Raw genomic sequence first — 14763 nt, 5'->3', positions numbered from 1 at the left:
TCTCTCTCTCTCTCTCTCTCTCTCTCTCTCTCTCTCTCTCTCTCTCTCTCTCTCTCTCTCTCTCTCTCTCTCTCTCTCTATTTCCTCCCCTCTCCAAATAGTGATGGGATGCTGTTGACGATGTGACAGTTACTGTAATGCGGTGTGCTATAACCCAAACTTACCACTGCGATGCAGTGTCAAACTGCTGCTTCATCGTTCACACGTGACGGCCATATCCTTGATGCGCATCCCATGTGCAATTGTTTTCATTCTGGTGGTGGTGCAGGCTGTGCCTCATGACGTCATGTGCGTCTGGCAGCGCTGACTGGAGCTTGGTTTAAACTGCTCTCGGTGCTCTAAATGCAGTCATTCAGCGGTGGGCTAGTACTGGGAGAGCGCCTGAAGTCGAGAGAGTGCCGTTTGCAGTAAATCTCATACGTTGCAGTCGTCGCATAATCTCCCATCTGCTGTTTCAGTGCCCTACAATCTAGCGGGATCTTTTTTTATGCCAGCAACAGAAGACGGATAGGGCAGCTGCGTCGCTGTTGGAGTATTCACTGCATTTCGTCGACATGGAAAACTCAAACAGCAGGTTTAGATCGACTCTCTTCAATCACGGTGAGTACCGACCTACCTGTCCATCTATTTAGTTGTGTTTAGGTACTGTCACGGCTACGAATTGACTTGACTGCTTTACCGAATGCCAGTCTCGAGATCCAACTCCCGCAGTTTAGACTGCAAGGTGACGATTTAGAAGCGGCGTTTTTGACTGATTCTGTGATGTTCGTCCTTGAAATGTCAGTTATCTTTCGGCAAGATTTTTGACACCTGAAGTCATGCCATATTGGTGTGCTGATATCCCTTCTCTAATTCAGAGATGAATGAGCGTCTGGGCGCTCTGCGCTCCATTCACGCCGTGCATGATGAACTTGGACACAAGTTGACATCTTTGCCTGGATGGAGCAGTTATTGCAAAGGCGCACACTACAGTAGAGTCAGTGTGATGATAGTTAATACTATAATACAGCAAGACGCGTTGGACTGGAGAGCCAACTAAAGACAGTTGAATGCAAAGCACTGGGTGGGTTAGTTATGCAAGAATCATGCTACGACTGACCACACTTGCCTAAATATAGGCTGGAGCACATGGATTGCTTTTACATTTGTTGAGAAACCGATGCTTGGATTAGCTGCTGTGTTCAGTCCCAGAGGATGCAAAAGAATGTGAGGCAGCCTTGCCCTTAACTACTATATATTAGGCAATCACTTTGAAGCTCTGACATTTCTCGAAGACCAGTTTTTGTATTAATAGCCGACCATTACTAAACTTCTCACTCAGCTGAATAATTTCTTTTGTCAATATTCTCCTGTGCCTTACTTTTTCTAACCCTCTTGTGCTATGATCTTTAAAACACACACACACACACACACACACACACACACACACACACACAAGCACTCCAGTTTCCAGTCATCAATCTTTGAACCAGTGTTTGTGGAATAACGTCTATGGTAGCTTGTAGGCATCTTTAGTGAGTTAGGTCACTCTCTAGTGTTGATCCACTATACTTATTGTCCCTCTTCCCTCTGGGTCTGTTATCTCACTTACTGTGGCTGAAAAGCACAATATACATGATTTGCAGTCCATTTCATTCATTTAAAAGAAATTCAAAATATATTAACACAGATTTGCAATCAAGAGGACATTTTTTTTTTGTTTGTGTAACCCAAGATGCTCTCAGCTTCTCGGGGAGATTCTTAGCCCTGCATTAAGCATTAAGCGCTCCAAGACTCAGCCAGTCTTGGATCAGATTGCCTTTTGTAGGGGCAGTTTGGCTGGACACCAGCTCTGGCACAGGCTGCCCTCTCCATAGCCTTACTGGGGGCATCCGGGCTTCCCAGAGTCTCAGGACTCGTTAGTGTGGTTACCCTCTTCCGCTGCCCAAACATCTCAATGGATTGACCATGGGCAGCGGAGTCAGAGGTGAATGCAGGAAGTGAGTGAGAGGGCATGGCCCAGATGTGTGTCTGTGATGTCATCACTTGGTCACGTGACATACAGGTGTGTGGCTACAGGGTGGGGTCAGGCAGGTGGCTTGACCTCGCCCCGAAATGAAATGCGGCTCCGAAAGGTTTGCGTCTTTAGTCATTGGACACCCTACCAGAGAAAAAGTCACTTTTGGGTGAAAACTAAGACTTGCTCATTCTAATAAGCTGGGCTGAATCCCGTGTGTGTGTGTGTTTGTGTGTATGTGTGTGTGTGTGTGTGTGTGTGTGTGTGTGTGTGTGTGTGTGAGAGAGAGAGAGAGAGAGAGAGAGAGAGAGAGAGAAAGAGGAGAAAATGGAAAAAGAGCAGATGGAGTCACAGTATGGTTTATTCCTCCAACCTTCACTGTGATAATCCACTGCATAATACACACACACACACACACACACACACACACACACACACACACACACACACACACACCTATAGAGAGCACTTGTTCAAGTTAGTAACACAGGACTCACACACAGCCCTGCCACCAGGCCTGCACTGTAGCTCTCCCCTCCTGTCTTCTCCTCTTCTCCATGCATCTCCTCAGAGAGTACTGCGTTGTGCTCTGAGCCGTGAGGCTGATTAGTACATTCCCATACTGTATATTCCATGAGAACAGTGCGCACCACCATTCATTTACTTGTTATCTGCGGTTAGTATTCCCCAGTTAGTATGTGGTGGTGAGGCATTTTATGTCAGCACATCAGGGAGGGTTCAAGTTCCTCTACTACAGTGTATTAATTAGAGCAGTAAAGGACGTTTATATCCCTCTGCAGATAAGTCATTTTCAGACTGTTTTGTTCATTCTTAGGTTGACTTCATTTGGAATCTAGGCCTTTCTAATTGAGGCCATGCAGTTTAGCTTGTCAGCGCAAGGGCACCAGCATAGATGACAAGAGGCCTGGGTCCCTGGTATACGGAAAGGCTCCAGCGCCAGGCTTGAAGTAGCAAAAGCATCAATCAGGTCCAAAAAAAAATGAAAACAAGGCAAGGAGATCGGGGTCCCTGGTCCTGCGCTCCAGCTGAGTCAACAGCTCGTCAAGCTCGGTGCGGCGAGCGTCAGTCTGGTGTGGAGGGCCTGCTGTGGTCAGCAGAGGTTCTGCAGTGGACATTCCGCTGTAAACACTTGGGGATAGCAGCGCATCCCACAACGATGTGTCCTCCTCTTCCCAGATATGGGAGAGAAGATGACCGTCAGTGTCATGCAGGCATGGTAAGGCCACTAATGCAGGCTTTCACAGAAATTGCCCAATACTATGCGGAATGCCCTAGATTTGACGTAAGGACCAATAGCGGTCAAGCACACTCCCAACAGCAGACAGATGGACAATTTGGACTGTGTACTTTTCAAGCATTTATGGAGATGTGTAAGAATATGTACTTGCCCATAGATGTGCATATGCCATATGTCTTCTATAAAAGCAACTTTTATAACCACCAGTCTTTTGTGAGTTTGTAATAGGGAGGAAAAAATCTTAATCTCTCTCCCATGTGTGTTGTTGAAAAGAAAAGGGCCCTGTGGTTTTCAACAGGGGATCAAAGTGGACCTCTGCATTTCAGCCAAGCCCAATTTCCTGAGAGGGACTTGCATTTTTAGAATTACATCACTGGCACGGAGCCCTGGTGCAGAACTATGTGGAATCCATAGCTCTGCACGCTACTGTTCCCCCCCGTTCCTCCTCCTCCTCCTGCCTATCTTCCATGCATACGGAGCCCCCTATTCACCATTGTCACACTTCCTCATTACGGCTTGTCACGTCTCTCCATGCCAAGAGCTTTTTATAGACTCCTGAACTCATGTGCAGACTGCTGCAGCTGAGAAGGAAGAGTTGATTGAGATTTCAAGAGCACTCTCTCCTTTTGCAGGGCAACTATTGTTACAGTTGCAGCTTTAGGGGCAAAGCAAGTTAATTGTTTGTTATGTGTTGTGTTGGTTCTTTTCTTTGGTATGTTTTGATTGCAGTTCATCTCTGCCTCCAATAATCTTCTATGTGTTTTTGTCTTCTTTCTCTTTTTCTCCATCATTCCCTGCCTCCTGGACCCCCTTGGTTGAACCAACAGCAGACGATGAGGTAAGCCATCATTCTCAATCATCATGTGTTTTACACGCTGCTTTGTCCTGTCATTTTCTGTGGCGTTGATGGGACCTCAGAATCATGGGCGAGTACGACAAGATGAGGACCGCCTGCCATCCAGAATAAACACAAACACAAGACATACTTCTGACAGACGCCATCTCTTATTTAAGGATGTCAAACTAGGGTTTGGTTATGGGTGCAGTTTTTCGAACACCCAGTTTTTCTGGTTCCATACACAAACAGCTCTTTGACTCCGTTAGGTCTTCATTTGACGTGCGAGTTACTGTATGCTTTGTTTGCCAAGTGGAGCACAGTGGATTGCTGCTTTTCCTCACTTGACACTGGGATTATTCATGTACTAGGTATTTCTATTCAACAATGTTGTTTAGCTTCTTACTGGGTGTATCTTCATTGTGAAGCCCAACCTTCAATAACAGGGCCGACAACAGGATGGGTGGTTTTCAGTCTTGTTAACATCAGCAGTTTAGCTGCAGTCGCCATTGTGATCAAATTAGACCGTGCCCTATAATTGCACCTCGACTCTGGAGCTCTTTATAGCCGATCAATGCTGCATCCCAGGGAACCTTAAAGAACAGAGGTGGGATGCGGTGTATCTATGCAGGCTATAGCCGATCAATGTCTGTGACCAATTTAGAACACACAGATTGGGACTATTGTCACCCATCCTGTCCCACAAAACCTGACTCTCACCTCAGTGTGAAGCCACTGACTGGCAGCCAGTGGCAGTGTGGGGGTCACATGACCATCCCCAGCTGTGTTTGGACTCCCAGAACTGTCACCAAACAGACGAGAGTAAATAATTTGTTGGGTGATGATGATGGCAGTGCCCTTTGTGGGTGTGACAGGAGCAATCCTTTCTCATTGCATTCCTGGCCACAGCCCCACACCAGCCCACGTAAACCAGCAGAACCTGATGCTTTGTTATTTTATAATTGTTCATTTGTTGTACCTCACTCATCAAACTAGTAAATCCACTACAAAATGGCACTCATGGCTTTTGTTGAACTTTCTCCTTGTGTAAGTGTTCACTGATGTCTTTTTCTGATGGTGCCGGGACTTCTGTTGTAATATTGCTCAAATTGCTCAAATGCATTATTTTCCAAGCTGCATGCCAGCGTAACCCAAGCAGTATGTCAACACGTGTTAGTGGGTGGGACGCGTTGCCCTTGGCACTTGTGGACTCGGGGGCTGTGGACAGCGCTGGCCTGGAGGGGCCCCCTGATTTCCAGAGCGCAGATGGCTCTCTCTCTCTCCCTCGGACTTCCTCCGCTCTGTTTGCACTCTGCTCAGGGGTGTGGCCGGGAGAAATGGCTGTGGTTTCCTCCTCTCCACACCGCGCAGAGAAAAGCACACAGACACAAACACCGTTTTTTTTTCTTTTTTTTCTCCCTTTTTTGTTTTTACTTTCTCGACGCGGCTGCCCTGCCGGAGATGGTGATGTCACTCCGCCCGCCGCCCGCTGACCGGCTCTGGCCATCTTTCTGACCGCAGATGCCCCATCGCACCCGCCGAGGCAGGATCGCTCCCCCTTGGTCCAGCAGCCAGGCGTCCTCCAAGTCCACGGCAGGCATTCCGCCGCGGTTTTTCCGTCAACCCCGCAATTACATCTCGCCTTCAATTGATGCCTACGCCGCGAAGATTGAGCATCTCGGCTAAAGTTGGACTTTATTAGACCATTAGCTGGATGCTGCGTTTTCGTTTTACGCTCTCTCTCTCTCTCTCTCTCTCTTCTTTCTCTCTCACCCCCTCTCTCCATCTCTTTCTCTCTCTCCCTCACCCCCTCTCCATCTCTCTCTCTCTCCCTCCCTCTCACGTGTTGTCTGTTTCTCTCATTAACTACAGGCCCTGCCTGTCTCCATACAGTGTATTCCAGCAGGCATCTTGCCTGCATCAGTATGGGAGACGCCCAAGAGGTGCTCCCCGGGGTTGGCATCTCCGTAACCTTCGCTGCGCTCGTAAATATCGGCGCAAGTGACTAATCCAAACCCACACGCCCATTTGATGGCAATGTTTATAGTTCTTGCCACATCAGTGTTGTCACTGTGTGGAGAGATTGATAGTAGATAGAGTTATAGAAAGTGCTCTGTTAGCTTTAAAGCGTTTTCAGTGCTTCAAACAATGATCTCAGGTCAGGTTTGCAAGGACTTTGCTTGGCCGTGGAGTCACTGTGTCTAGAACGATAGTCACAGCTTTCATACACCCTGGCAGTGAATGAGAAATCATTTTAATTGAGCGTATAGCTGAGGAGAGGCTTCTCCATTTCTGTTCGGCAGCATCATGTGACTCTGTAGGCCTGTCGCTAGATGAACCTGTATTCGTGCTGACATTTCCGACAGTGTCCCCTGGGCATTCCCACAGTGGGATTTGCATAGCAGCAATTGCGCTAGTGAGATATGGAAACACAGCTCTTCTCTGTAGCCTTGGGTGTTCCCAAAGTAGCACTGTCTGTCCTTCACCTTGAGGAATACAGGTTTTTTGTTGTTGTTTTTTTAAACTGCTATGTTATTCTGAGTCTATGTGCAATGTATAAGAAGTTTTGGATCTTATAATTGTTCTGATGGTTTTGATATTGCAACAGTTTGTAGCCAGTACAATTACACTGTTGACAAACAGTTCATGACAGGGCATGTCTCTCGATGCTCTGCTCTTGTGCAATGGGATGCATCCACTGTTGTGTTTAGTTGTGAATAATATCTGATGTTTTGCTGTGTTGAGCTGTGACTCGCCTTCCTTTTTTTGCGATACCAAGGAAGGATTAACCGAACTGATGAAGCATCTTAAGGATTTAGGGAACGTGAGGCAAGACTGCTCGTCATGTTGTGTTGTTTGTTAGAGCAGAGCACAACAAGTCAAACCGCATTTATGAGCAGTGTTTGAAAGCCTCGGCTCTGTTTAATGTCTTTGCCTGTGCGATATCTCTGGCGTCTTATCAAGTATGTGACTTATCCCAGCACAGCGCTGGGGCTGGCCGGGCCCCTCCCTCGTGAGCATCCTTTTGATTGGAGACCTGCCCGTTCTCTGGTGATTCATTAGACTCTCCCACAGACCGCAGCTCAGCACTCGTGCTCTCTCTCTCTCTCCAAGCCCAGATGCACACACATGCAGCCTCTGCCTCCAACTGGACTGACCGCCTCCGTCCAGGGGCCACGGTCAGCTCCGGCCTCTGCCTCATCCGCGAGCCTCGTCTCCCTCCGAGGCAATGGGAGAGGGTGACCCGGAAATGCCTGGGAACCCCCTGAAGGAGAGGCCCTTGTCTGTGCTTCGTCAGAAAAGCAGAAACGCACTATAAATACCCCCCTCCTCCCCACCCCCACCTCCCCAGCCTGGTTCTCATGCCCCACTGTGATCCTCAGAACTGACCATACAGGGCATGAATGGACAGAGTAGAGAGTCAGGCACTCGGATGTTTAGCAGGGGATGGTCATGCACTCAGAAGAGGGTTCTAGAATCTTTTCCTCTTATCGTCATGCTCATCAACCTCAGAATGGCACGCATAGTTTTGAAACCGATTCTCCGAGTGAACCATAAAAGGCATCAGTGGCCAGGTCAAGGAGCCGTAACACTCTTAGCAGATGATTGTCATGGGCTCAACAGAACGTTCCAGAATCTTTTCCTGTTATCATCAGACTCATCTACTTCAGCTTGTCATCAATCCTAAAGGCCCATGTGGTTTTACCATTAGCCCTATCTGCTAAGTGTGGCTCTCCACACCAAAGAGGCAGAATCCTGGTGGAGGTCTAAGGCAGGGATCATCCCTGTCTACGGGGCGGCCAGTAATTGTTTGGACTGTCAAGCAGGGTCAAGGGGTATTAGCATGTCCAATCCCTTAATGCAGAAATGTGTTGATTGGTCACTCTGGTCTGGCATGCAGGCCTTTTAAGTCATCTGCCATCCAGCATAGGATAATCCCACAAGGCATATGTTATCTTGTTTGTCAAACTGAATGGCCCGTGTGTGTGTGTGTGTGTGTGTGTGTGTGTGTGTGTGTGTGTGTGTGTGTGTGTGTGTGTGTGTGTGTGTCTGTCTGTGCTTGTCTCTAAGGTCAGAAATTCATTCACTCTGAAACCTCTAACCTGCTGCGTTCCAAAACATTCAGTTGTGTTATCTGGAAAGTGCACTTACGCTTCAACAAAAGAAGGTTGTGGTCCCACTTTAGCCCATCCGCCGCTGTCTCCAGTGGCTGAGAGATGCGACCAGACCAGAGCAGATAAACGGCTTCAATTTCTCCACTTTGTTGATTCAACAAGTTCATTCACATTCTGGCCTCTTGTCTGACTGCATAATGGATGGCTCTTCGTGAGGAGCCTTGATTGGTCAAAAGCTGTTTGTGCTGTGCAGGCTTGTGTGCCTTGGCCTGACGTGACTGCACCCCCCCCCCCCTCCCCCCACCATCCACCCATTCCCCCCACCTCCCCCTTGGATTTGTGAGGGATCTCCACCCATCCACCCCCCACCCCTGCACTCGTCCAGACATGGACGGCCATCTTGGCTGAGACGTCCGGTGGCGGCAGGAGCCAGGCGAGGAGGTGATAGACAGTGCATCCAGAAGCAGCAGCGTCTCTCCTCTGTCTCTGTCTCTCTCTCTTTCTCTCTCTCTCTCTCTATCTCTCTCTCTCTCTCTTGCTCTCTCTCTCTTGCTCTCTCTCTCCCTCTCTCTCTCTCTGGTTTAATGTGCTGCAGCTGCAGCAGCAGTGTCCCAAACCGGTTCCAGATGCGCCCGGGACGCTCTGCAGCGGCAGCGAGGAGGAGGAAGAGGAAATGCCGAGCAGGGCCCGTCCTGTCGTCGTCATGGCAAAACGGCCGGCGTCGCTCGCCCACTCCCACCAGTTTCAGTTCCTCGTGAAGATTGTCGAGGTTCACGAGATGAGATGGGATACGGTCCTGGAGACAAAATGCAGACGCTGGCTCTTGTTTTCATGAACCATTCAGTACCAATTTAAAGCAGAGGAGTGATGTGTTGACACAGTAGCACTCCTAAAGAGCGGCTCATAAGCCGGGTAATTCACTTGTCTCCTCCGCACACTGCACTAGTATAGGCTGCGGCCAGGAATGCGCTCACATGCTGGGGCAAGATGGCACCGAGATGCAGACAAGCGATAGAAACGGAGGAAGTCCTGCCGAGAGGTGAAAGACATTATCGCACGCCAAAAAAAATCCACACAAGATACTTTTTTCCCCCTTCTCTCTCTCTCTCTCTCTCTCTCTCTCTCTCTCTCTCTCTCTCTCTCTGAGAGCGTGAGTCTCCCAATCTGATCAGGCCCCTACAAACTTTTTTGAAGCAGACGAGGTGAGAAAGCTCCATGGTGGCGGTAGCTGACCGTGCCCCGGGCTCCGCTTGTGTGTCCCGTACTTTGTGTCCAGCTGGGGCCAGGGGCAGGTGTGGGGGACCCCCCGTGGAGGCCCGCTCTGTGATGTGAGGAGGAGATACCGAGGCGGGCGGGGCGGGGGGCGAGGGGTGGCCCGGGAAGACGGAGCGTGTGATTTATGTTGTTTCGGCGTTTCCTGGCCTTTGAAAGTTCTGCCCTTTGAAAACGTTCGGATACGCGCCGCACTGCTCCACCCTGCCGCCCCCCGTCCCGTTGGCTAACGTGGACATCCCTGCCTGGGTGCTGCAGCCAAAACAAGCAAGAAATCGGGCTGCTCCAACACACACACACACAAGCTTACATATCAACAAAGCGTTGCCACACACATATATAGTCAGATTTGTTCGTTCTCTCTCTTTTACACTCAAACTCACCCCTGATCTCCTGCTGGTATCCCCCTCCCCATTGACTTAAGCACATACTTTGAATACAGTTAGGGATTTATGCTTGCTTGATTTTGACATCCAAAACCTTGGCAAGACAACTTGCATGGCGTCATCTGTAAATATTTGACAAGAGAATAAATATAAACTAGAATTGTTTAGATCTCTGTTGCTGTCTTGGTTTATGTTGAATATGCCATGGTATTATTAACCCCAACTAGCTGATATATGTATGCAGCGTATGGCCGTATTTCACAATCTTGGGAGTTGGTGATTAAGATTAATGAAATGGTTGGAAATGCAGAGACAGTGTGTTTGGTTTGTTTCAGAAACATCAAAGGCTCTCTTTCATCTAGTCTCACTTCCGAAAAAGCTAATCAAGGGGAAACCGATCTGGTGCAGCAATTTAATGTAAAATGAGATCTTTCGCAAACTCATTTTATTTACAGAGATAATAATTTGACCCCTTGTGGTAGATCGTTTGTGATTTTAGTGGTTATTTTTCAGCAGAATTGAATCTGTGAGACTAGTCCTCTAGGTGTGTGTGTGTGTGTGTGTGTGTGTGTGTGTGTGTGTGTGTGTGTGTGTGTGTGTGTGTGTGTGTGTGTGTGTGTGTGTGTGTGTGTGTGTGTGTGTGTGTGTGTGTGTGTGTGTGTGTGTGTGTGTGTGTGTGTGTGTGTGTGTGTGTGTGTGTGTGTGTGTGTGTGTGTGTGTGTGTGTGTGTGTGTGTGTGTCTGTCTGTCCATGTATGAAATTGAGTCAGGGAGGGGCTTTAACATGTGTGTTTCATTGTGGGATCAAAGAGAGGCTGTCTCCTGCCTGCCTTTCTGGATACCGTTGCATGTCCCCTTCCATTTCAGTATGCCCATGTCCCTGTCCTTTACACTCAATGCACACACACACACACACACACACACACACACACACACACACACACACACACACACACACACACACACACACACACACACACGCACACTTACACACACAAACACACTTACACACACACACCTACGCACACGGTTTGTCACATTTTTGGTTGCCCATCATTCGGTAACAGCATACTCAACCGTGGCCAAAACCATACATCACTCTAAATTCCATACACTTACCAGGCTCCACGCCCACCCGCTGGGTCCAGGAAACCGTTTCGAATGGGCTGCTGGTTTTACGCGTCACAGGGGCATGTAGTCATTTAAAACTGTTGTGCCGGGGTGTCTCTGGTCAGTTTGCTTTTTCCTTTTTTTTTTACGCTGCACAAAATCCGTCCAAGGCTCGTCTAATTAGAGACTCCAACACAGTCCCTCAGCCAGTTTGAAGGTTGTCCACGTGGAAGACTCGTATGAGTAGGCGTCCTCATAGCAGGCCGTGAGCACAGCAGATGAGTTGTTGTATAGTGTAATGAACAATGACAAAGATAGCAAACATTATGGCAGACATAAGAAAGTGATCAAAGTTACAGTAACCAGTAGGCCATTAGTGAAATTGTATTCATACAGCATTGAGCATGGTCTGACTAGTTAACTTTGTGGAGCTTTGCTGTCTTGTGTACACAAAATGTACACGTCTTTATTGAAAAGCTGTTCATCATCTCCTTCAGCATGTTAATTAGTGCCTCTGATGACAGTCAACTACTGTGACTGCCTGTAAAAGGAGACCTGGACCAGATGAAAGAAGTGCATTACAACAATCACTGTAATCAGAATAACATACTGTAGTCTGTCACAGAGTATGTCTGTGTTGTGCAGCTGTTTGGATTTTACAGTAACTGTTGTGCTGTTAGTTGTTGTTGCATGCTGTCCAATGAAACTGTCAATTTCCCTCCCAGCTTCATGATGGAATGGTAACATCTGTAGACACGTTTGGATCTACAGTACTGTACGGTACCAAGTTCATTCCTCCGTCTTAAGCAGTGCTGAGTGCTGAAGGCAGGCACACCAGTGTCACTTTGTGATCATTTATTCATGCCGTTGGTTTTTCTGTCGTGTCTCTGCGCGGCTCTGCGCGAGATTTGTCCGAGGGGTCCGCACGCTACATTCTGGTGGTTTTAAAAACTCACAAAAAGTATGGCTCAGCGTTGGCCTCCCCAAAGCAACGGCGCATGATAATCAGGAGGAAAAGCCTCCAAATCCTCTTCTACTTGTAACCCCCCGCCCCCCACTCCACCCACCTCCCAAACTCCTACGGGGAGGGTAAAGTACCCTAATTCCCCAGAGGCCAACGGATGCCCCACCACCCTTCCACCCATCTCTGGTCTTGCCTTCTTTTATTTACAGAGGAGCCGTGAGAGGCTCTAGAGGTGTGGGATCAGCTGAGTGACAGTGCACTTCGACAGCAAGCACTGGCCCCTCATGTGAGGAAAGCCTGATCGGCCCGATGGAGTGAACTTGCGCGCGAGGAGACAATGAGCCTGTTGAATAGGTCCATTAAGCGTATCACGGCAGATCGTGATGCCCTCGAGGGAGATTGCAGTGGACGCACTGCCAGTCAACGCCACGGGCCTCTCTGCTCAGGGCAGGGCAGGGGCTACTGAGCTGGAATAAGTTCATCTGTAAATTTCCACTGTGAATTTTGACACAAGATGAAACACCCTCTGCCTAGCAAAAAAAAAAAAAAAAAAAACACGCTCATAAGAGGATCAGAGATTACATCTCCTGGTAATCTACTTCAATTTTTCTTTCTGGAAGAGTCTCCTAACTTGGCATAGAAGTAGACGGTAATCCTAGCTAATGTTCACTCTTGTCTTAAAACCTCAGTTCATCCTTGTCCCGAGAAAGTGTAAGGCAGCATGTGCTATTGTATAAACTGATACCAAATTTAATTTTTTTGTTGAAAGCATCTATTCCATCACCTATTGTCGGTTTCAATTAATTTCCTCTATTCAAAGTAGATTTCCCTGAAGTTGAATTTGATCTTAACTCTACCACATATATGTACAGAGAGCAGCAGAAGGGTCCTGTGTGTTTTGAAATAAGCACATTCTATTTTCCCTTGAATAGGATTACCGGTCCTAGCAAGTGGAATGTTGTAAGCATCTTATTACACTCCAAAACCTCCCTCCTGCTCTCTCTCTCTCTCTCTCTCTATCTCTCCCTCTCTCTCTATCTCTCTCTCTATTCCTCCCTCAACTCTGAGGGCTTTATGCAAACTGCCTATGAACTGAAACCCCCACTCAGCTTCGGCAGCGCAGTAGTGAATGCTGGCCTTGTCCTTACTGATACAGGTCACGGTCAAGTCACCGGAGATATGTGTACAAAACAGCGCAATATTACAGGCGCTCAGCCCTGCTCCTCTGGGCACTCTGATTAACGACAGCAAGCATTTGGCCGTTAGAAAACTGTAATACAGACGTGCACTCTAGAGTCTAGAGAAAACATTCCATCAGACACAACATTCTTCAACCACAGTAGACTGTTTACAAATACTTCAACTTCTCTGTGGTAGAATTCACTTTTATTCGTTTTTGCAACAAATGTCTGATTAGAACGTGAGTGACACAGCGAATGCCCTCTTTTAATGCCTGTTAGTGTGTCTTGCCTTGCCTGTGCATGAGAGCCTGTCTGTGCAGCCACGCCAGAGAGAGAGTGGCGTTGCATAACTACGGGAGGACAATGGGTGTCAACCACATTCCTCTGCAAAACAAAAGATATCCTCACATGTTCACTTGGCCGGGCTTCACTGCGGGTCTGAAAAGCTGACAACATCATAGCTGTGGTCAGCGCAGGGAGAAAAAAAAAGAAAAAAACTGTATATTTGTGTATTTTTGAGGCTGAGGAAGTTCCAGTGGCGCAATAACATCTTTGCGTATCAGGCCGTAGATTTGTGTTGATGTTTCACAGCCGAGTTGTGGAGTGGACAAGAGATGTGGCTGACCACGCGTCTGTGAGCTTCAGAGCAGGGTCCACTTGGACGTTCCCACTGGACCACTTGGCAGGGTCCGAAGTTGAATTGTAGGTCTTTTTGTGTGTGAGCGTAAATATACTTTCTCCTGACTTTGAAAGGCACTCTTTTGTCCTCGTGCGGTGCCCACGCAATCCCTCTGGAGCTGGAGGAGAATAGTCCTCTGGCCTGACACAGTTATCTTTAAACAGCTGAATCTAAAGATGACGGTGGGGGAGTAACCGAGGTGGGTAGTGAGACTGTGAAAGTTCCACTTTCAGTGCAGGAATTTCAAATCGAATTCAAATGATGAGCTTGCGTGTATGTGTGTGTGTGTGTGTGTGTGTGTGTGTGTGTGTGTGTGTGTGTGTGTGTGTGTGTGTGTGTGTGTGTGTGTGTGTGTGTGTGTGTGTGTGTGTGTGTGTGTGTGTGTGTGTGTGTGTGTGTGTGTGTGTGTGTGTGTGTGTGTGTGTGTGTGTGTGTGTGTGTGTGTGTTTGTGTGTGTGTGTGTGTGTGTGTTTGTGTGGTGTTTGCATGTGTCCGCATGTTTATCTGTGTCCGCGTGTGTGTGTGTGTGTGTGTGTGTGTGTGTGTGTGGTGTTTGCGTGTGTCCACATGTTTATCTGTGGCTGCATCCATTTGCCCTGTCTTTTGCATCTGCATTTTTGAAAGGTTTTGTGGTTATCGTTTGCCCAGCGTTGAGGAAAATGCATCTGGAGCAGATTTTCACGTTAGCAGCTTTGCTGTTCTCAACGCTTGGCCAGATCGAGCCACTGCCACTGCTTCTTGGGAGACTTCTCCCTTCGTCTGGACTATTAATAGCCGTGGCCTGAGAATCCAGACAGAGGTCAACGTCGAGTTTTCATCCCCCCACGCCAGAAGCCCCCTCACCCACTCCACCCCCACCACAACAAAACTCTCCTCCTATGATGTGATGCATTCTTCAAGTTGTATTTACTATTTTCAAAATCCTGTGTCTTTGGGTTCACCCTACGCGATCCTGCTTAGTGTTGTCT

General features: G+C 48.0%; 1 protein-coding gene across 1 annotated transcript in view; it reads left to right on the top strand.

Annotated features, from left to right (window-relative positions):
* The first annotated feature begins 330 nt into the window (after nucleotides 1-330).
* Nucleotides 331-14763, top strand: part of septin4b (septin 4b) — a 52858-nt gene continuing 38425 nt past the window's right edge. Inside the window, exons 1-2 of the mRNA XM_062552481.1 lie at nucleotides 331-600; nucleotides 4082-4092. Coding sequence (XP_062408465.1) covers nucleotides 555-600; nucleotides 4082-4092 — 57 coding nt within the window. The 5' untranslated portion in view covers nucleotides 331-554. The remainder of the gene's footprint in view (nucleotides 601-4081; nucleotides 4093-14763) is intronic.

The sequence above is a fragment of the Sardina pilchardus genome, chromosome 13 (assembly GCF_963854185.1).
Source record: "Sardina pilchardus chromosome 13, fSarPil1.1, whole genome shotgun sequence".
NCBI classification, from domain to species: Eukaryota; Metazoa; Chordata; class Actinopteri; order Clupeiformes; family Clupeidae; genus Sardina; species Sardina pilchardus.
The sequence above is the reverse complement of the archived record's forward strand: the minus strand, read 5'-3'. Positions and strand labels throughout refer to the sequence as shown.